Here is a 22,863-nt window from a genome sequence, read left to right on the forward strand (position 1 = left end):
TTTTTTTTTTTTTTTTTTTTTCGTGCTTACCATATCACCTTGTCTCTCAAGGACAGCACATTGCTAAAATGCAGGCAGAGATTTATTGGAGGGACAAGAAGGACTTTACCCCTCCTGCTCCTCTCCCCCTCAGCTCACGTCTCCCACTCCTCTGCCAGTCTGGCATCCCTTATGTTCCACTGTGAACTGGAAGAAAGCAAGCAATAGAGCCAGGAGGACATTTTGCCCCCTACCCTGTGCCATGTCTTGACATGGGGAATGTAACCCTTGTGGCATGGCCTGCTGTGGGAGAGAAGAGATGTAGCTACCTTCATTCTTGCCCCACAGTATAGGCACATTGTCTCAGTCACCATAGCCACTGGGTTGCTTTCCCTGTCTTCCTTCCCCCTTTCTGGAATGTCCAGATAAACAGCCTACAATGAAATCTGCACAGTAACAGTTTTCTTCCTTATAATGGTTTGATATAGAGTGGATTCCATGAATAGAGATTACAATAGTGTCCTCATCATGAGATCTTGTAGGTACTCACATAAAAAAATAATAATTAAAGTCTTCAGAGTGCCTCAGTGTTGCTGCCAGGCCTGCAGTATGCACTGCAGCTTCCTGCCAGAGGCTAGCTTTTGTTCAGCAGTACTGCCACTTCACCTGGAAGCCAAGAGTTGAATGTTGGACCCTTCTTGGCACAGTGCTGGGCCAAAATGACGCTACTATCATTAATTTTGAAGAAGTATGGCTCTACTTGGTCTATGTTATTACTATTCCATAACATGGCTGTGCACCTACTGCTCAGACTCCTGTTTCTGTCTTGTTTAGAATTCCAGTTTCATGTGTAACTTCAGAGAAGGGGTCCTGAGTCACTCAGAAATCTTTAAAGTTTCCATGCTTAGCTTATTTTTAACTGTCTGAATGGACTAATAATTAGCAGAAATCATTCCATAAATAAAGTGGTCAGAGTGAGATACTGTGTATATTGAGTTATCCAACTTGAAAATAAAATTTTCACAATGATGTGAAATTCATAGTTAATGACTAGTAATATAACCAGTATTAGAACTAACTTAATCTAGTCTTACAATGCTTGCAATAGATGGACATTCCTCTTCAGAGTTAATTTTCAGGGTGCTTATAAACATCACGGTCAGTTTATTCCGTTTACTCTCTTGCTTCATGGTGGATAAGACTTAGGTAAAATTATCTGTACTCAGTATGTGCCTATAGTATCATCCAATCATGTAAATTCAGGGGCACTATTTTTAATCAGACAATATAATTGGTACTAATCTTGAAATAAATGGTGCTCCTGAGAAGCAGGAGCTCCTATCTTCTATGGAGCACCATCTGTGTGGCTCATATGCAATCAGTAATATTTATATTAAATGCTATATATTCTGCCTCATCTACTGTTTGATTTCTTCTCTCATCCTATGAACCAAAATAGGAGTCACAACACTCAAGTTCTGACAACTAATTTTTTCCCTCAGTCCATTATCTATACCTTGTTAATGCAGTTTTGTTCAGCCCTTTTGTCAACCTACAGTGCTCATAGTGCACCCTGTCTGCCCAGTGCAAGTTCTTTAGTTTATTTTCGTTATAATCTCTATGAAGATGTTTACATATCCCCTTCAAAACTTCTAAAACTTTGCTGTTTTCTCCATTTCATCGCAGTCATATGGATCTCACATTGTCTGTCCCAAAATATCACATTAGATTATCCCCAGAAACACTGTTCTGTTTCTCATTTACTAGAAGACCACTTTCTTTTTTCTTTGTGGGTTTTTTATTTTTGTTTTGTTTTATTTTTTCTTTGCATGCTTTTAAGAGGCAAAATTGTACTCTCTTGGCTAAAAAAAAAATTGATAAAATTGAGCATACATTTTTCACATTGCTGTTTTGCTAACAAATGTGCTTTTCTTGTTCTTTCTCTTTTCTTACATGGTAAGGGGTTTGTAAGCAAACTGGATGAATTCATTCACTGGTTAAATGAAGCCATGGAAACAACAGAGAACTGGACTCCTCCTAAAGCAGAGACAGACAGCCTTAAACTGTACCTGGAGACACACTTGGTAGGACAAGATTATACTACGATTACTATCAGTAATTGAAGTGTTCTGCTGTGCTTTTTATTTGATTATTATTTTTTAATTAATAGTGCACATCTATATTTTAATGTAAGATTTGCAGCATTACAGTTTATTTTAATGAAAATACCAACAAATTATTTTCTGTATTTGAAATATGTACTGATAGCTTTGTAAAAATTAAATTAAAAAGTCAGAATTACATTACAATTCAGAATTTATCTCCAAAACTGTAAGAAAATGGCAATAGCAAAAGGAGAAAGGATAATGTTTTTTCTGCTGATCATTCAAGGATTTTTACTCCACTGTAATATTAACAAAAGTCTTTCTAGTGTGTAACTTATTTTCTCTCCCACATTTTTAACATAGTACAGAGTAGTATAAATAAAAATTTGAAATAGTTAATAGTTTTATTTGATGTGCATTTCTGTCGTGTAATTAATACAACTGTCACTAACCTTGTTCTTGTACAAAAAGCTAAAACATTGAGTGGAAGTAGAAAACATTTGGACGAATAATCTTCTGAATATATTACAGGATAGATTTATAGATTGAGAAATATTTGATAAACCTCATGGGACTTTCACTGAATTCTTCCAAGAGCTGTTTCTCGTTATGAGGAGGTGAAACAAAGAGCTGCATTAAACCAGGCATTAAGTCCTCAAAAGTAAGATTTAATGCTGAGGATGGAGAATAGAGCTCGATGTATGCTGTAAAATGGGTAGGTGTCTTAACAGGTAAACTACTATAGCTGGTAAAAGGAACAAAAAAAGAATGGAAAATTAAGTGAAGCCAAAATCTTAAATTCTTGCCAGTATGAAATGGAAGATACACAGTGATAGCACTACTTTTAGCCAATGACCTAGACGTCCCACCTAGATAAAACAGTACATTAGCTGAGCCCACAACAGAGCATCAACCCTCAAAGGTCAGTCTCATTTCCAGTCTCTGATAATCTTATGGTAGAAAAGTATTTGACAGCCCCAGGAAGTCACGTGATGGATTACAGGAAAAAATGTCATCCTAATCCCTAGTGTAATACTGGAGTGAGCATTATTAAATTAATTAAGTTTGTAATAACCACATATACAATTAGAACCAAATTGAAAACTATCTTCAGAATTTCAGCTATAAAGAAAGCTCTTGTGCCTTTTCCTCTTAAGCAGTTTCTGCTGTAGTAGCACCCAGGGGCAGTCAGTAAATTGTGGTAGTCTATTAAACGCAGTATGAAGATGCTGCATTTTTGCCTTACGTTGTGGATTTTGGGTTTTGGGGCAGAGTTCAGTTTTTTGCCTAATGCTGCACACACTTGGTCCCATGGTTCCCACTATGTTTTCAGGTACTCTGAAGATACAGAGCATGTTGTAAAATCAGGCCTCAGGAAAGGCACTGGTCAGTTTGTTTTCCTTGTACTCTGCAACTGAAACTTCCATCGAGATAAGTTTTTATGAGTAGAATTGCAATTTTCACTCTTGACTGGATAAAAAGAAATATATTCCAGGAACAGGGCAATCACCAAGTGGAGTACCTCTGACAGTCAGTGTCTTTTTCCCTTTCTTTTGGTAGCTTGTTTGTAGGCAAATGACTTCCAACTTTGCCATGTGGTTCTCTGAGAGGTGAGGCCAAACCCATCTATATCAGACTGGAATGTGGAATAGTAGCTCAGAGGCAACTGCTTCATTGCTAGAGGTAGTCTGAATAAATGAGTATATGGGCACCTGTACAACCTCACTTTCCCCTGCCAGTACCTAGGTTCCCAGCTACACTCTCTATATCTGCATATCTTTGGGGAAAGAAAACAGTTATATGCTTCAGGATGACTATGTTATGAAACTAGTTGGGTTTTTCTCTGTAGAAGTAAAATGTCTAAAGAGCAGATCAATTTCAGTTGGAAAATATTATAATTATTTTTATTGCATCTATAACCAGTGAAAAACCCACTGTATAACCTGAAAAAACATAACTCTGAGTTTTCTTTTTTGGATTTCGGAAAATATCATACCGGTTTCTACACAGCAGAAAAAAGAGCATTTTTATAGCGGGGAAGATAGTTATTTTTATTAATTAGATTGTCAGCTTTTCACTGGCATTTATCTGTCAGACATCCTAATCTGTGTTTAAACAGAAGTATATGAACTTCAATTTACATTAAGCTCAATGTACAACAAAACTTATTTGAATCTTTGCGTCAGGTAATGCTCTCATGAGGAGTCAAATCTCTTGAACAGGATGGCGATGTAAGTCTCTGTTACAAGTGTCATTGCATGACATTCTTTCAGCTTAAGTTGGTAGTATTCCCCAAACAATGTTGCTTAATTCTTTTATATGGTCTGACAATATTGTCCACCAAGGATGTTAATCAACACTTTGAAGCAGATGAATAGTGTTTGTCTATTGCCCTTGGCTCAGCAGGAGCTGCTTGTAGGCATTTCTGTAACTGTCTGAAGCTCCTGAAATAGTGAAGGTGGAAGGCAGCCATTCTTCAAGTTGATCCGTTTTTCCCCGATTATATCATCTGTGCAGAGACTAGCTGGGGAGTTCCTGGGTCACCCAGGGAATACATGACTAAATCCACTGTGTGCACACAGGCACAGGCCTGATATCCAAATACACTACAATTATAATTACTGACTGTAGGAAAAAATGGAATATCATTTTTAAGTCACAGTTGCAACTTAAACTCCATAGATTTTTCTGTGATGACTAACCATACAGATTGCTAAATAGTATCATCTTTTTCTATAAATTGAAAGGTGGTCTACATCTTGAATGTGTGCCACAATAGGCAATCTTCAGCGTGGAGAACATTTTCTTGCAAATTTTAACACCAAGTTCCCTGATGTTCTGCAGAACAGAAGTTGCTATATGCTTAATTTTAGATAACACCAAAGCACAAAGCTATAAATGAAAATGCTATCAGAGATCCATGGAATAGTGATTGAAATTATTCTTTCAATTTTACAGGTCTTCACAACTGAGTAACATCAGTTAAACTGATTTGGGAGCTGCGTGCTTCCCATTCGTATGGAAGGGCTGACATGGAGCAGCCACCACTTGAACATCTGGCACTCTGCAGGCAGCCACCCAAGCCAGCAGATGTCGAAAACACTAATATGTTTTCATAAAACAGGGTGTTTTTCAGGAGAAATCTACTTTCTCAGAAAGGCCTCAGTCAGTCCTACTAGAGACAAAAGTGAGGCAGGTTTTGAATTTTGTGAACATTTAGGCTCAGATCAGTTCCCAATGAAAAGATAACTTCGTTTACCTTACCAAAAAAGGAACTTCTGGAAATGGTTTCTGATTCATTTTATCTTTTGTATCTCCTTTTCTGTTATGCTGATTCTTTCCCATTGGCAACCTGATCAAAATCAGCTACTAACAGACTGGTGGTATGCAAATCACTTTTCATCAAAAACAGTATCCTGAAGGCAGCTTATGAGCTAAAAGCATCTATCTAGGTGGTACTGCTGTGCTTGTGAAACCAAGCAGACTTTCGTACTGGCTGGACAAATAAGAATTCACCATATTGCTCTCGACCATTTTAGTTTGCTAAAACAGACATTTAACTTTAACTTTATCCCTGGCCTGACAAGAATCATTGTTTTAGCACAGTAAAAGAAGTAAGCTAGCAAATGAGGAAATGTGAAGAACTGCTGAGGAAAATGTTTAGACAAGAGGCACTATATATATTTGCTGTGGCCTGAAACTTTTAATTCTGTCTGTAGTCTCAACTTTTTCCTTTGTTGTTAACACAGTACTTCATTTTCTCTTTGCTGAACAACTTCTGGTTGTTCATCATATTGTGGTGAGCTCTCAGGTCTTTTGGCCTAAACCATTTCTGTGTCTAGTATCGTATTTAGAGCCATGTAATACAAAACTTTTAAATGGGAACCAGCAAATGAAAAAGATCATGTGTTGGAACTTCTTAAATTCTTCTTGCACTATTAGTAGATTTTGGCAAACAATATTTTTCAGTAGAGAAAAAATTAGGGTGAAGTCTTCTTAGAAATTTGGAATTAGTAGTCAAGCACTTTTGTCCTAACAGTCTTACTCTTCAGAATTTGTGTAAAATTCTGAAATCCTGAGTACAAAGAACAAAGAAGAGTAATGACAGATCTTGCATTTATTCTTCAAAACTAGATAAAGAATGGTCAGAATTTCCATGTGATATAGTAGTTTCTTTCAAAGTGGCTGTTCACTTTTCTCCTTTTGAGTAATACTGTGGCTGCAACCTGCCCATATTTAAGTTTGTAACTGGGAGAAGAGCAAACCTTAGAATCATATAAGAGTTTGTTTTGGAAGGGACCTTTAAAGCTTATCTAGTCTATCCCCCCTGCAGTGAGTAGGGACATCTTCAATGGCATTAGGTTGCTCAGACTCCCTTCCAATCTGACATTTAATGTTTCCAGAGATGGGCATCCACTAGCTCTCTGGACAACCTCTGCCAGTGTTTTATCACCCTCCTTGTGAAAAATTTCTTCCTTATGTGTAGTATAAATCCACCCTCTTTTAGTTTAAAACCATTACCCCTAGTCCTATCACAAGAGGTCCCGCTAAAAGTTTGTTCTCATCTCAGGAGTGGAACTAGATGATCTCCAGAGGTCCATTCCAATCCTAACTGTTCTGTGATTCTGTGATCTTCCTTATAAGCCCCCTTTGAGTACTGAAAGGCTGACATAAGGTCTCTGAACAACTCCAACTCTGTCAAGCCTTTACTCATAGAGTGGTACTCCCATCCCTCTGATCATTTTCATGGCCCTTCTCTGGACCTGCTTCAAAAAAGTTCATGTCTTTCTTGTACTGGGGACCTCAGAGCTGAATGTAGTACTCCAGATGGGGTCTCAGAGCAGAGCAGAGGGGCAGAATCCCCTCCCTGGACCTACTGGCCACACTGCTTTCAATGAAGCCCCAGAATGTGCTTGGCTTTTGGGACTGTGAGAGCTCATTGCCAGCTCATGTCCAGCTTCTTATCCACCAATATCCCCAAGTCTTCCTCAGGGCTTTTCTTGATGTTTCACTTTACTCTTGTTGTAACTGTTGGTATAAGAAAAGATGACAGCTGGCAGTTTTTTATTTCTCCAGATAGTACAAAGAGGAATTGCTTGCCACCCTTGGAAAGAATGGGAAAAAAAATTCAATTGTTCATACAATGCTTATTTGCTGCCTTTTTTTTTTTTTTTTTTTTTTTTTTTTAGGGTAAAAGATATGTTTTGTTTAGTTGAAACTAGAAAACTAGAATAGCAAATATTGTTCTGTATAAAGTACAAGGATTGCGAGTAGTTATTGCAGTGCAAAGCATGGTTTGGATATCCTAAGTGATAATTTCCATGAATCATAATTTCTTGGTTTTCTTTTTAGATGCCTGTCAGTGATTTTTACTTCAGTTTAGTCACAGGCTTTGTGCCACATCAAAGTCCTTTTTAGCCTAGAACTGTTTTATTATATTAACGCTCTCAGTCACCATATTTACTTTACTTGTTACAGTCTTAAAATATCATAGACCAAGCATTACTAGTATTTCAAAACAAATTAGACAAGTTGATTCACATTATCATTTACTTCCCTTCTGTATATAGAGTTTAGATGTAATTTCCATTCTAGAACTAAATTCTTCTTAAAATATGGGTGGGGGATGTTTGAATTTTATTATCTTAAGGGAAATGAAATAAGAATTTTTCTGTGTCCATTGTAAATGTTTCTGGCCACATCATGGCTCAGCACTTTCTTAGCTGTAAACAGCAAATACTTTCATACAGAAAATAGATTGTATTTTCACATTTAAGAAATTGTGTTGGTGAAGTAATGATGGTTCTGCGATATTTCATGATAACTGATTGTCTGTTTGTAACAAGTTTGCTATGTCTGGAGAAAAAAGAAAATCATTCTCATCTCCCTGGAAAAATCTCATTTTCTGAAAAATGTCAGTTTTGAGAATTATTAAATTTCTGTTCTCATTGAAAAAATAAGGTTAAATACACATGCCTTGGGCTAATCTACTGACTGTCTTTGTGGTAGCAGTGGTAATGGTAATTTTATTAAAGGTATTAAAGCCTCTGAAATGGCTAACTTATGTACAGTGCTTTTGTTACATGGGAATTTCCAATGTCCATGGCAGCCAGTTTAGATATTTTTCTCAAAATGTAGTGTACTATCTGCAGGATGATGGTGCTTGAAAGTCTGAGCACCATGAGTGGACTAATATTTTTTTTTGTCTAAGGACTTTAGTTTGAATGTGTTTAGCCTATTGTTAGTTTGAATTTTTGAATTTTATGGGGTTTTTTATCTCAAAAGGCACTTTGGGTATACATGGATTCCTGAATGTATGTCCTTTTATATAGGAAGCAGTCTGCAGAACATACCTATCAGAGATACAGACTAAACTTGGCGGATTTCACAGGCACATAAAATGACTTATAGGAAATAAGACAACAAACTTAAACAAAGGGAATACATGTATATTGTCAGTTGTGAATATTATTCAGCTTTTAAAACTCATAAACCAAATGACCTCTAAGTAATTTTTTCTGTTTCTTGAGTTAAAGGGTCTGAGAACATAAAAAGGAAATGCTGATGTCATTTTAATACATTTGGCTCTACCTGTGTTATAGTCTGAAGCCAGGGAGTGCACAGTTGCTGGCAGTGGGAAAAACAGAGGTTTCTAAACTGTTTGCACTGTTCTTTGAATTTCAGCAATTTTTTTTGTGACTAAGGAAGAGAAAAATCAGGTATATAAGAGAGAATGGGTATATATCCTGTTAATAACACCGTTGCTGTCCTGACCAATACAAAAATACTGCACTTGATCTAAAGATGTTTCCCATGAGTTCATGCAATGAAGAAGAGCTGACACAAACCTTCTTTGTAAGGAGAAGGAGTGGGCCATGTTTATGGTCCTGGCATCAAGAAGTAGGAGATCTACTGTGATAGAGATCTGTTGTTACTGTATGTGTTTTTAATGAAGAAAAGAACGGTCCATTTACTGTCCTCCTGTACTGTTGCTACCAGCTATTACCACACAGTCCCACTCCAGAGGTTTATTTTGTGCAAGCCTGTAGCATAAGAAATGGTTTACTGGAGTCTGAGTACTCTTAAAGGTACTATTTTCTAAACCTGTCTTTCGAATTTATAGATACTTAACCTCGATTATATTTATTTTGGTTTTTGATTAGTTCAAACCTTCCCAGGACATTTTTTGCTACTGCCCCAGATTTACATAGTTGTGCATAGGAAGACGATAGGACCCCATAATAAAAGGTAGCTTTGCTGGGCCTGTCTGTAATGTATTAGTTGTTAACTCATTCCATGGGAAGCTGTCCCAGCTTTTCTACCTCTGAGAGCCACAGCTGTCTCTGGACAGAGGCAGAGATTATTAGGATGTCATCCTAAAGTAGTTTTGCTGTCTCTACTGAAGAAAAATGGAAAATTGTAATGTCCAGAATTTTAACTCTATCACTTGTGAGGATTTTGAAGTCTTGTATTCTAAGTATATGAAAATATAGAGTGTATTCTATGTCTCAAGAACAACTGTGTTGCTCTGTTGTTTTGTTTCTTTTGATTCATTAATATTTGAGGTTTAAAAAGTTAAAATTTTATTTTCACCAATATCCAGGATGCTTTTAAGCTAATGTTTATTTCTTTGCAAGAGGAACTGATGAGATCCTTAAAACAGGGCATTCTTTTACATGCAAGAATATAGCAGGTGGTATGTTCCTCTGAGTATATATTAAATACCCATTATAATTTTCTTAGGAAACAAGACCAAACATTGTCAGAGAACAATAAAACGCAGATCATTCAGACTTTGAAAAGTGTTTAAATTAATCTGCACTTGTTGGTGAAGCTGAACAAGGCCGAGTGACTTGATTCAGCAGTGTTACAAATGTTCACCTCCTCTCAAGCCTTACTACCCAGAATTGTAAAACTCTTAGGTTTCGAGACATCCCAAAATGTCTTTACTATATTTACTTTATCTTTTATTACTCAACACTGCCTGAGTGCTGAAAGTTAGGGATTCCACTGGATTCATTGTGTGCCTGGCCTGCAGAAGAAATGATTTGCATCAGGGGATTCAGTGCTCGTAATAACATAATCAAATCAAACTACCATTATAACATCCTTTGAACTAACTTGATCAGGAATTTTCAGTGAAAAGTATTTCACATAAGTTCTGACTTAGAAGCTTTGTAGCTTTATGTATGACAACTTGGTCATGCTCTTTACACAAATTTGTCATTGTAACAAGTTTTGAAATACCTTTAAAAATTGTTTGAAAGTAGTGTTTCTTTTATTAATAAACTGCATAAAGCTTATCTAGGAACTCTGTTAAGTGTAATTTTTATGTCAATTCAAATGCATGCTATTGCCTGAAATTTTAGTATGCTGGTATTATCAATATAGATGTAGTCAGTAATTTGTTTTTGAAAGTGAAATGAAATTTATTTTTATAAAATTCTGAGATTGGAAATCATTGAAAGATTATAATGCCGGGATCTCAAAGGAAATACAAGCACACTTTCAGTAGCATCTAAACTATATTTGCTTTTACTTACCTGCCAAGAGCCATGGTAAACCCCCATGGGTTCTCTGCTATGTCTCTCAGATGCATAATATGATTCACATTTTAAGTACTAGAAGTAACACAATTTCTGTCTGTGTTTTGGTGTTTGCAATACCAAAGCATTCAGCAGAAATATAGAAAGTCCAGGGAATGAATTAAGGTTTTGATTGGTAGATGTTTTTCTTTGCATCTTCTATGATATTTATTTTTTCTTCCATTTTTTGACTCTATAGGTGAATTGGCTAAATAATTTAGGATCTTAATTTATTAGCTAAATTTTGCTAAGAAGGCTTTTTTCATTCACCTTTAAATAGCATAAACCCTTATATCTGTACATATATAAAACAAATTACATCTCCTTTATATTCCCCTCAAATTTAAATAGAACTAAAATCCTCCAAAGTTTGTTTTAAAACTGCATAGTGTTATTTATTGCCAGAGAGTACTTTTTGGTCTGTTAGTTACTAAATTTATGTTTAAATACTATTTAGGTATATATTATGTTTGACATGGTAATACCATGTTTACCAAGGCTGCCATGCCATGTGAATTTATCTTTGTTTTGGAAAGCTGTTACAGCTTGGTTGTTTTTTTTCTGCAAATGGTAGAACAATACGTTGTGGACATATTTTGACTAGATAGTTTTTGTGAATGGTGTGTCTCCAGGTAGAAGAAGCGTACCTAGAAATCTGTAAGATCAGACAGACCAAGGACTCAGAAAAGTGTGATTTTTGCAGATTATTTCTGAAGAAGCTCAAGAAGGCAAGAAATGATTAAGGGCCATTATATATAGTGGCCTGCATGTGCAATTCGCCATGATTATGGCAACTTAGCAATTGTATAGCCATTTTGCCTGTGTCATTTCCTGCATGGGTTCTTCTATCCCTCTTGATAGTAAACAAACTGAGATTCAATTTAGGAAGCCTCATGTGAAGTTTTTTTTTGACAATGTAAAATGTTTAGACAGACAAAATCAAAGATTTTACATAGTGAAACACAGAAAATAAATTAGAGTTGGCAGAAGAATTTATGTGAGTTTGAAATAAAAATATTTGCAAAAATACCCTCTATATTTTCTAAATCTGCAAAACAGGCTTCCAGGATAGTGGCGCTAACTATCCTTTTTCTCTATATCTAAACTTATGCATTCAAAACTTGGCTAAATTACCTAAGACATGACAAACACAATGAGGAATGAGAATGAGAAACTGAGGGACATAAAGTATTTAATATGAGGAAAATTGTGCTAATCATATTTAAAAGGTAACACAGGGAAAAACGCATTGATTGTCAAATACTGGAATGGCAGAACCTTTGACAGAGAAGAAAGGGGTGGAGTAATTTTACAAAAGTATCATTTACTATAGGACTGCTGGAGTGGAGCCTGCCCCTTTGTATTTAGTGTTGCTGGCCTGTTACAAACTCTGTGGCACGTGGAAGAACTAAGTTCGTGCTCTGTCAATGCGTTGCAGTCACATTTTTACCCAGTCTAGATTTAATGGTCTCAAGGGATCAGGGCTTTCACTGTTTCCCTTAGGAAGTTATTAAACAATCTAATAGATCTGACTTTCTGTGGAAATTTCACTGGTATTTATCCTAAATTTTCTCTTTCTTAATTTAATTCCATTAGTTTAATTTACTATAACCTCTGATAAAGTACTAAGTCTGCTTTCTGCTTGGTGTTCAGATTCATGGAATATAAGTAGATAATAGGGGCCCTTTCTCTTAATCAGCACTTAGTCAGTCTTTCTTATTTCTTATTTATTCCACCATTTCCACCTTTAAATATATCTTACTTGTTCTTCACTAAGCTCCCAACACTTTGTCTCCTCAAAAATGTTGTTGATTCCTCCCAGACAAAAAAGTACATTCAGATCAAATGAAAGGCGAAGAATGTGTATGAATGATCAGAAGGTGAAATCATTCTCTGGATTGCTATAGTTAGCTCATTATTAAGCATTTTCATCTCAGAATGTTCAGTTAATATTATGTTTAAATGAATGATAAATTTACACAGAGAAATGATCTGAGCAGTTAAACCATCTTACATCTGATCTACATCTACAATGGCATTATGCCAGCATGAGATGATGATTATGGGATTTCTGGGAACCAGTAATTAGGTTCCCAGATCAGTTTTATGTCAATTTTAAAGGCATTTTAGATTACCATCTGATGTTGTGAATCAACATAGACAGTGATACTGTTATTTTGCCCATTTTTATCTGCTTACAGATGCCAATGGAATGAATTACCCTCAGAGAAAGTCAAGAAGTTATTGTCTTTTAAAGTTTTCTCATTGTTCCAGGGGATAGAAGACCAAATCTTCTTTCCACTAGCTATTCACTCTTAGAAAATATCTACTAACTTCCATTGGTTACAGAAGGAAATGTGTGGTCCATCTAAGGAAAATGATGGTCACACTATGTTAGGCATTAGAGATTTGCTTAGCATTTAGTGAGGATTGGCCCCTTGGCCATCATTGCTGTAGGGAAGGTGTATTCTCAGTTTTGGGCAGAGAAGAAAAAGACACATAGTTGGTGCTGCTCCTTCAGAGGAGGATTCATCATGTTCTCCTTAAAATGCAAAGGTAAAATCCCTGCTATTTTGGTAAAGCTCAGCCTTGGCTATGGAGCTGCATAGAGCATTTCCATAGTGCTTGTGTTCTGTTTAACAAGTGGAGTGTCACTGAGATAGAAATACAAATTAAAAGGAAAGAAGAAAATACAAAATTCTTTGTAGTCACCTAGATTTTATGGAAAATGTGAACAAAGGAGACATTGACTGGAACCATTTCACATGTAATATTTAGTTTCCAGGAAAACATAGCCTTTACATATCCTACTAATACTTATTTAATAAGGAAGCTTTATAGTCCTGATTAAAAAAATGTGAGGTTTTCCTAAATGCTGAAATTATGACCAGTTCCATGTTAATATCAGAACAACTTACATATTAGTTATTTTTTTATTTACTGAATATCATTGGTAGGTAGTGTTCAGGAGTTTGAACATTCCATCAGGTTATTACATAGCTTATTAGGTTATTAATTCAAATTCTATTGGTGAATTCAAAGACTTTTTGTGTTGTCAGAACTCTTAAAAAAAAAAAAATAGAGAGAGAGAAAGAAGAAAGAAGAAAATAGACCATAACCAAAAATTCAGACTTGATATCTTGTTTTTTGTCATAGCAAGTTATTAGAAGGTAACTGTGCCAGGACCAATAGACTCACAAAAGTAGCAGTATTTTTCAATAATGGTTTTAAGTCCTATTTCTTTTAAGACAAATGAAATGTAATTTAAAAATATTAAAATTGAATTTTCGTAATAGTATTTTTTTCTGGACAATTATTGGTATATAGAATATATTAAAAAATAAGTTTACACCCTTCTATTTCATTTTCTTAGAGCTTTACTGTGTGTTTAAACTGTCTCCTCAAAACATAACATTTCTGATAATATTTGTTGGAGATTGGTTATCCTTCTGTGATTGTCTCAGCCAAAAGATTCCCATAGCTTTTCTGCCAGAAACTGTTCCCATCACTCTAATTTTCAGTTTAAATTATATCTGTCACAGTGAGTGTTATAATTAAAAGTACTGCATTCTTAGCCAAAACATACATTCAACTGTAGATAAATACAGAAGTCCGTATTTCAGTAATATTGTAGATTTCTCAAAAAATGCAAAATATTATTAGGAAATTTAAGCTTTCTTTTTCAAATTCTAAATTTATAGAGTCTAGGATAGTCAGATAATTTTTAATTGTCTGTACCATTGCTCTAAAAAAAAAAATCCTAGAAACAGTAATATTTTTCTCAAAGGTATTTAAAAACATCAAAAATGAACCTCAAGAAAACTATCTTTCAGGTATACCCCAGTACACCAGACATGCTAATAGCATGCTTGACTGAGAAAAAAAAAATTTCTTTTAATACGCTGTCTTAATCTGGCAATAGGTGTAAACTGCTATGTCATCCAAACTAACTTTATTTATGTATACATTGTAGGTTCACATGATATCTAGTTGCTGATTTCTGTTTCAGAGGCAGTACATTGGAAACAATTAGTTGGATGCATTATGACTTAAAAAAAAAAAAAAAGTCATGCTTATACAAAGTCTCTATGCCTCTGGAAACAAAAAAATTTGCTAATTGTCTGTCCTTACTGCAGATGAAAATAGGTCAAGACCCAGGTTGTGTTTTACCAAATTACAAAGATTTTCCTAAGATCAGAGGGTTACAAAATAGCAAAAGGTTGCATATCAGAGCTCAACATGTACATAGTGCAGGAGACCTAATCAATGAAAGTTTCCTAAATATATGTAGGTACAGCCATAAAATAAATCCTTTGGGGAACACCAAACAATTTTTTTTTTCCAAACAATTTTTTTCTAATCCCCAGTTGTAAAGACAAAGAAGATGAGAGGGGGAGTTTATTATATTCTGGGAAAGGACTCTCATATTTTTACTTTGTTCATAGTCCAGCACAGATAAGAAGGGGATGGGTTTTTTCCACATGGCAGTTCTGTACTATTGTTGTCTGGTAGGTCAATAAGTTTCCTGAAAGTCAGGGGACATTTTGTGAAGACTGGGCTCCTTGCTGCCATGCTGTCAGAGGAAGATACCACTCTTGGGGCTTTGCATGTACACCCTTGGAGTCTGTATTCCTGTTTACAGTTCTGCAAGCTTTTCTAAAACTGCATGATTCCTGCCTCACTTTTCCTTTCTTGCTAAATAAGAACAGTTGATAGTTGTATATAGATACATGGTAATTGGGAAAAGTGCAGAAAACTGTGTAAGGAAATTTTGCTTGTTGCAGCTTGTAAACTGCATTATATACACTGTAGTGTGAGGGATGACATTAATGTGTTGTTTAAAAAGCTGCTGTCAGGCCAATGCACATGCATTTTCCATAATGTATACGTGCTCATGTGTGATATTTAGACTGCCTCTATAGCTGCAAATGTGTCTGGAAAAAAGACTTTGATTAATTGACTTCCCTCCTCTTCTTCTTTCCTCTCTTCAGACGCAAAGGCTCCATTCATTATCAGGAAAGATCAGAGGAGGAGGGGAGCAGAGTACCTGGGTCACACGCTGTTAGAGTTACAATTTTCCAAATGCCATAAGTAAACAGTAGGGAAATACCCAGGTTGGGAGAGGACCTCTGTGTTTGAGGGTCTTCCTCAATTCCAAATATTTGGTCTGATATTATGCTTAGCTGTGTAAATTTGCATATCTCCATTGTATAGACATGTAATACTTGTTACATCTTCAACTCTTGTCTTTTTCATGTGTCACATTTTCAGCCCCTCAGGCATGAGAAACCTTGAACATTGATTGAGCGCTATTTTTTTGCAGTGTTCCTTGTCCAGTTATTCATTTTTCTTGGGAAATTACCACCAGTAAGAAATTATATATAAATATATAATTCTAAAATCAAAACTCATACTTCTCTATATCAACTGAAAGTTTCATTTGCTTCTGTTTATGTTTATACTTGTATGAATGGTTCTCTCCTTTTGATGCGTGCTGGTTTTGGCTACGAGAGAGTTAATTTTCTTCATAGTAGCTAGTATGGGGCTTTGTTTCGGATTTGTGCTGAAAACAGTGTTGATAATACAGGGATGTTTTAGTTACTACTGAGCAGTGCTTACACAGCATCAAGGCCTTTTCTGCTCTTCATACCACCCCACCAGCAAGTAGGCTGGGGGTGCACAAGAAGCTGGAAAGGGACATAGCTAAGACAGCTGACCCCAGCTGACCAAAGGGATATTCCATACCAAATGACATCACTCTCAGTATATAAAGTTGGGGAAAGAGGGAATAAGGTGGGGGATTCTTGGAGTTACAGCATTTGTCTTCCAAAGTACCTGTTATGTGTAATGGAGCCCTGCTTTTCAAGGGATGGCTGAACACCTGCCTGCCCATGGGAAGCGGTGAATGAATTCCTCATTTTGCTTTGCTCGTGCCTGTGGCTTTTGCTTTCCCTACTGTCTTTATCTCAACCCACACATTTTCTAGCTTTTACCCTTCTGATTCTCGCCCGTGATCCACTGAGGCAGGAGTAAGCAAGAGGCTGCATGATGCTTAGTTGCTGGCTGGGTTTAAACCATGACATGATGCCTCTGTGCTGACAAAAGCTTATTTCTGCTAAATTTCATGTATGTTCATGGTATTTGTGCCATGCATAATTTATCCATAAAATAAGAATTTGCAGGAGAAGAATATTGCTAGTGAAAACCCAAAAGTTTGGCCCCATCTTTATTCATCATATTTTGCTTCTTCAGCTTAACATTATTACTGGTTAATAGGTGCACCTGAAAATCAAGCTGTATTGTAGTATCTGGTGCGTTATGTTAAATGAATCTTTTCTAGGGCACCAAGTCTCTTTTTTTTTCCTAATGAAAAAGAATACCTCATCTTTTCCAATTTTCCTATCAAACACATCCACATCATCTCGAGACACTGCCAAATCCAGCTGCATCTATACTCAACTCCAATTATATGAAATTACACAACCTACTCTCAGGTCCTTTAGGTTCTCTTTTGCTGGGTGAGACACACGCATAGTGCATTTCCTGTGAAGTGCATGATTACAAACTATTCAGTACAAGCCTGTTTTAAGTAAACAGTAAATTAAATATTGTCAGTGCTTGTTCAGACAGGGGTTTATGAAGGAAAAAGGACTTCTAGATTTGTGTTCATAAAACTCTAGATTTAAGAAAGGGGCAGAAATAAACACGGCATCCTTTCTCCCTTTTAACTTTTCTTGGCTGACCCAGTTCAACAGCTATGCAAACCAGTATATTCAGATGTCCATACAAGGAAAATTGGACTAGACGAAATGCTGAAGGTAGCAAAATTCCTGTTTTTTGCTCTTTATTTGAATGGAGAATTCTCAAAAACATTCTGTCACTGTCAGGTACAATGCTGCCTGAAAGACTGTTAAGAGCCTGTCTGAGCAACATCCCTCTTTCAACCATGACGAATACAGTCAAAGTATCTCATTTTATTACAGTTCTGGCAACATTATTTTCTGCTATGCCAATCAGCCTGACTGCAGGAGTTCAAAAAGAGAGGAAATGGTTGCTTCCCTAAGAATTGTCAGCTTTTGAGTATTTTGTGGTGTCTGCTACTCCGGTATTAGCATGGTCACTAGCATTTGGAGAAGTATAAATAAGTTTTATAAAAAACAGAAGCTATGAATGTGCACTTGCAAAGATTGCTATCATCTCTGCCAGTTAACTCATTTCCAAGAGAAGGAAAAGCTCTTTTTTTCTTAAGTGGTCGTATATTGTTTCCACTTATTTTATAGACATTTCAAAGAGAAAAAGTGTTGCTCGCAATTTATGATTAAATACAGCAAGTACCCTTTTCTCTACTGTGCTTTGTTTCACTTCCTTACAGGCAAATACGGTGAGAAGCTCTGGCAAATAATTAAAAAATTTATCCAAGTTATCACTGGTGTAATAAATGGCATAACATAGTATATCGTGTTTCCAGTTCCTCTCTCTGTTACTGGATTTTAATGCAATTTTAAAAAATAAAATTAAAAAAGAGACAAAAATATTTTTGACTGTTAAAGCAGAGAACCTTTGTAAACTAAACGAAATATTAGTGAAAAAATGTTTGAAAAATAATTTCTTTGCAAATTTAGAATGCTGAGATCTAAAGCAGACTGATTTGTTCTTTGAAAATGGATATGAGAGTTAACTCAGGAACACAGTATTAATAGATTTGTGTGAGTGCACATAAGGCCAATATATTCAATGCTGTAATTTTTTATGGTTTCATAAATAGTGCTATCACCAACATTTCAAAGAAATCTGAAAAAAACTCAGAGTTCATATGTGGTGGCATAAATTTAGTGTATTTTATAGAACACTGTTACTCCAGATATAGCCTACGGGTTGTGACTTTTCATAAAATCTAATGAATGTCTAGATATGTCAGCTGTTTCAACACAGATGCGCTTTGCTGATCTGATGGAAACATTTTGAGCCCAGATCCAAAATATCAATAGCTTTTAGTATCACAAATTGGTTTGGCTATTGGGTAAGTAGGGACGTGGTTCTTGATAAAAAACAACAAGTAATTTTGTACGTGTGTTTTACGATAACTGCCTCTATAATGTCTGATACTGAGGGCTTTTTCTCTCTTTTTTATTCTTTTTTTTTTTTTTTTTCCCCCAGAGTTTTAAGTTGAATGTAGATAGCCACTCTGCTTTAAAAGAAGCAGTGGTAGAAGAAGGACGCCAACTTCTTGAGCTTATTGTATCTCACAAATCAGGTAAATCCTCCTGAAATATTGCAAGTCTTTATGTCTCCAGACTATTAAAGAATGAAGAAGCATTGCTGTAAATTACTGCATATATTCACTTCCTTATGTATTATTAATATTTACATTATCAGATTGACCTTCAAGATTTATAAATGTTTCATATACTGCATACAATGCAGTGATACTTATAAAATGAAATACTGCCTGCGAATAGTCTGTTCATTTTATTTTGGTCTTGCTGTTCAGCTGAGTTTCAATTGAAATCACATCACTGAAAACTTCACACTGGCATATTCTTTGATATACATGCTATGGAAATAACATTAAGATAATGAATTAGTATTTCAAATATATATATATGTATTTACATACTCTGCATGGGTAATTGCATTGGTAAAGCTTTATTTTTACACTTAAACTAATTCTTACATTCATTTAAATACATTTATGAGCACTAGATTAAAATTAAAAATACCTTTTTTACTTTGGTTAGGCTTGTCTTTTTTTGCAGAGGCCTTAAATGTAGAGGAGGGAGACAGATACACTGATTTTCCCTGTATCCCCACCACCTCCTATATTTTTAGATGTTTGCGTGACTGGTCTGATAATAGGGTTTTAATCAGGATATACTGCTACGGAATGCCATCTTAATTTTGGCCTACTTAGCATGCTTTTCATCCAGATTGAAGTTATTCCCTGGTCTACTGTTTTCTGATTATGTTATATGTGTACCTCTGTTGTTTCACAGCATCAGCCAGATCTCTGTAAAGGGAAAGCTATAGGAAATTACTGACTTCTATGTATATTTCTAAAAAGATAGCCATAGCAAAGAAGAGTAGTGCATGTCACCATAGAAATAGAAATCAGTAATGTGTAAACTACACAAAATATTTAAAGGAGTTGGAGGCAAGAAAAATGTATTGGGAAGATTATGAAATGTTTCAAGATAAAGACTAGATATTAGAGGGGGAGATTACCATAGTTTTCCCTGCTGCCAGATTAATGACATTTTATGTGGATTTTTTCTCTTGAAATTGTCATCTGAAGCATAATCAAAATTTACCATGATGGCTAAAAGAAATGTTTGACCCTATAGCACTGTTTTGCAGTATGAACAATAGTAATGCTTGGATTTATTGCTGAGAAAACACATTAAAATTCTTGTTGCATTTATTATTTTAAATATCCTGCCTATTATTTGAATAAAGGATAATATTTAAAGATGCCGTTGAGTTTATAGCTTTTGCTTTTTACCCCTTCATTGTGGAGAAGGACTGAAGGACATGCTGCAGATGATTGCAAGTCAATGGAAAGAACTACAGAAGCAAATCAAACGGCAACACAGCTGGATTCTTAGGGCTCTGGATATCATCAAAGCAGAAATACTGGCTACTGATGTGTCTGTAGAGAATGAGGAAGGGACTGGGAGCCCTAAGGTAAGTGGCTTGAAGTTTGCCTTATTTCCTCTTATTTCCTTCTTCTTTTGAACTAGGCACCACTGAAGTTTTCTTTCCACCCTAAGGCTTTTCATTTCTACTGGGTAAACTTTTTTTTTTTAATAAACAAAATGAAATGCCTTACTCTGAAACAATAAAAAAATCTTAGAACTTTCAAGTTTTCCAGGAAGACCTGTCTCATTCTGTGTATAGGGGTGTGAGGGGGAACATAAAACATTTAGTAAACAAAACATAAAGCATCTTTAACATGAATAATCAGAATGGTTTTAAATTGTTTTGTTGCAACTATAAATCACTATAATCAGTGCAATCACTCAGCTCTGACATCCATTAGCCGCTTGGTTACAGCAAATTAGCAAAGAAGAGAGAAAGTGATTCATTATCTCATTCCTGTTAATGACTATCAGATGCATTGCTTAATTAGGAGATGGCCATTGTAGTGGGAAGAAGGTCATATGCCTTTTCACAAATCTTTTTGCTCTGAGTTTAAGTCCTCCATAACAGTGCTTGTGTTGAATACAAGTACTTTAAGAGTAAGGTATTGACACATGTAATAATTTGTGGATATAGTACTTACCAGTTGCCAAACTTAATATTTGTAAGAGCATTTTATATAAGACCATGCTTATTCAAATTGGTGCAAGCAGTGTAGGGATGCTACACACGGCAGAAACTTGTGGCTTAGGGTCCATGACCTTTTACTACCACCCATAGTAAGCAGAAGCATTTCTTAAGCAAAGAATATGCAGCAGAGCAATCCAAAAACTCTGCATCTTGACACACATCAGGCTGATATGTAAGGAAAAATTCACAATTCTTTTTTGTAGAAATAACAGAGATTATTGTGCTGAGTAGATTTTCTGATTCTGATGCTAGACAATTCTTAGCATGGATATTCAATGCTTCCCAGTCTGTAGTTTGTAGAGTAACTCTTGGCTAGGATTATGTGAAAAGTTCTGGTATTTTCTTACTATAATTCTATATAGAAAGAATGATCTTAGAGATGGTGGAGGAAGAGCCAAGGACAACAATGAAATAAAACTACAGGAAAACACATATGTGCAGGAGGCATAATTGGAACTGATATCTCTCATCACTTGCATGATGGAAAATGATCCTGGGCCATGTAGCTCTTCCTTTAGGAATCAGATGGTAGAGTAACAGTTGATTTCATAATTAGGTCTTTTAAAGTAAACAGACTAGCTCAAAGGTTATTTTTTTACCCTGCCAATAATTTAATCCAGATCTCTGAACAGCTTTACTCATACATGGCCAAAACTTCAACTGCTTGATGAAAATTATCATGAAAAAGTATTCTAAAATCCAGCTTGATTTTTCTGTGAAAATTGTGGAATCCCTAGCTTGGAATAATTGTATTCAAATATTTCCTTAAAAGGAAAGAAATGGAGACAGGGCTTATGTTGCAGTAGATAGGTGGTAGTGCCTTGCCTCATGCCTTTTATTACAGAGCTAGGAATCTGAAGCAAGGCCTTTTTCTTTTTTTTTTTTTTTTGTTTGGTGCCTACAGTTAAATAAATAAATAAATAAAGTAGACAAAAATTGATGAAACTGAAAATATTTTTAGGTTTTTAAATTAATTAAATCCCTATACGATTCTTCTAAGTATGGGCAGTAGTGTAGTCAAATACCATGTACTTCTTCACTCTGAAAGATTAACTAAAATTAAAATAGAGTTGATAATATAAATGTAGATTTCAGTTTGCATTTGTTTCAAAACCAAAAGGAAATCGAGAAGTATAATAGAAAATCTAAGGATTATACCTAGAGGTTATTTTTATTTTTGCCTTTTTTGAGAAACTACAAGAACAGTGTTGGTGTTAGAAATCTGTAAAGAAATAGGGAAAGGAGGAATTTCAAAGACCCTAGGAAACTTTTCCCTTAGGAATTTTTAAAATATGTTTTCATAGCACTGTGGCAGCTTTTATAAGAGCAATGAAGAGTGGGATGGGAAGAGGGATGTTTTGTACTCTTGAAATACATTATCAACATTTGTAGTCCAGAATTCAGATTTTGCTTAGGAAATTTTTCATTTTATTCTATGTAAGTTTCATAGGAGTTTATAGTGATTGCTATAGAAGACTTAGGATTGATTTTAAACATTTCTGGTGCCTACGCTTCTCTGAGGTGTTACAGTTTGTGTAAGATCTTAGAAAAACAGTGAGATCTCTTTAATTATTTACTACAACTATTATTCCATCATTTTTATAAATAAAGATTTGATGAGTGTATTCAGTTTAAATTGAAAGATATAAAGCTTTGTCTTCTTAGTGCGGTGACAAGTACCTTTAAAAATGAATGTCATAATTGCCATGACACATTCCAATAAGTGCTGATCTAACATTATGACTAGTAGATGACATACTGTACAATTGACTTTCCTTCAGAATCTTGAGACGCTTAGCTACAGTATGTATTTTCTCTTGATGAAAATAGTAAGTAATATTCAAAAATATCTGGAAATAGAAGGAATG

The 22,863-nt window shown here is 35.4% G+C and overlaps 1 protein-coding gene across 14 annotated transcripts in view; it reads left to right on the top strand.

The window, feature by feature from the left end:
* Positions 1–22,863, top strand: part of AKAP6 (A-kinase anchoring protein 6) — a 269,123-nt gene that overhangs the window by 107,578 nt on the left and 138,682 nt on the right. For 12 of the 14 annotated variants that reach the window (XM_027878788.1, XM_027878783.1, XM_027878784.1 and 9 more), the window contains 3 exons: positions 1,941–2,063; positions 18,827–18,923; positions 20,184–20,350. In XM_027878788.1, the coding sequence (XP_027734589.1) occupies positions 1,941–2,063; positions 18,827–18,923; positions 20,184–20,350 (387 nt within the window). The remainder of the gene's footprint in view (positions 1–1,940; positions 2,064–18,826; positions 18,924–20,183; positions 20,351–22,863) is intronic. The other 2 variants (XM_027878790.1, XM_027878793.1) reach the window with 1 other exon arrangement.

This window comes from Empidonax traillii, unplaced genomic scaffold (assembly GCF_003031625.1).
Source record: "Empidonax traillii isolate 1590-97213 ecotype Southwest subspecies unplaced genomic scaffold, ASM303162v1 scaffold45:size3623477, whole genome shotgun sequence".
Lineage (NCBI taxonomy): Eukaryota > Metazoa > Chordata > Aves > Passeriformes > Tyrannidae > Empidonax > Empidonax traillii.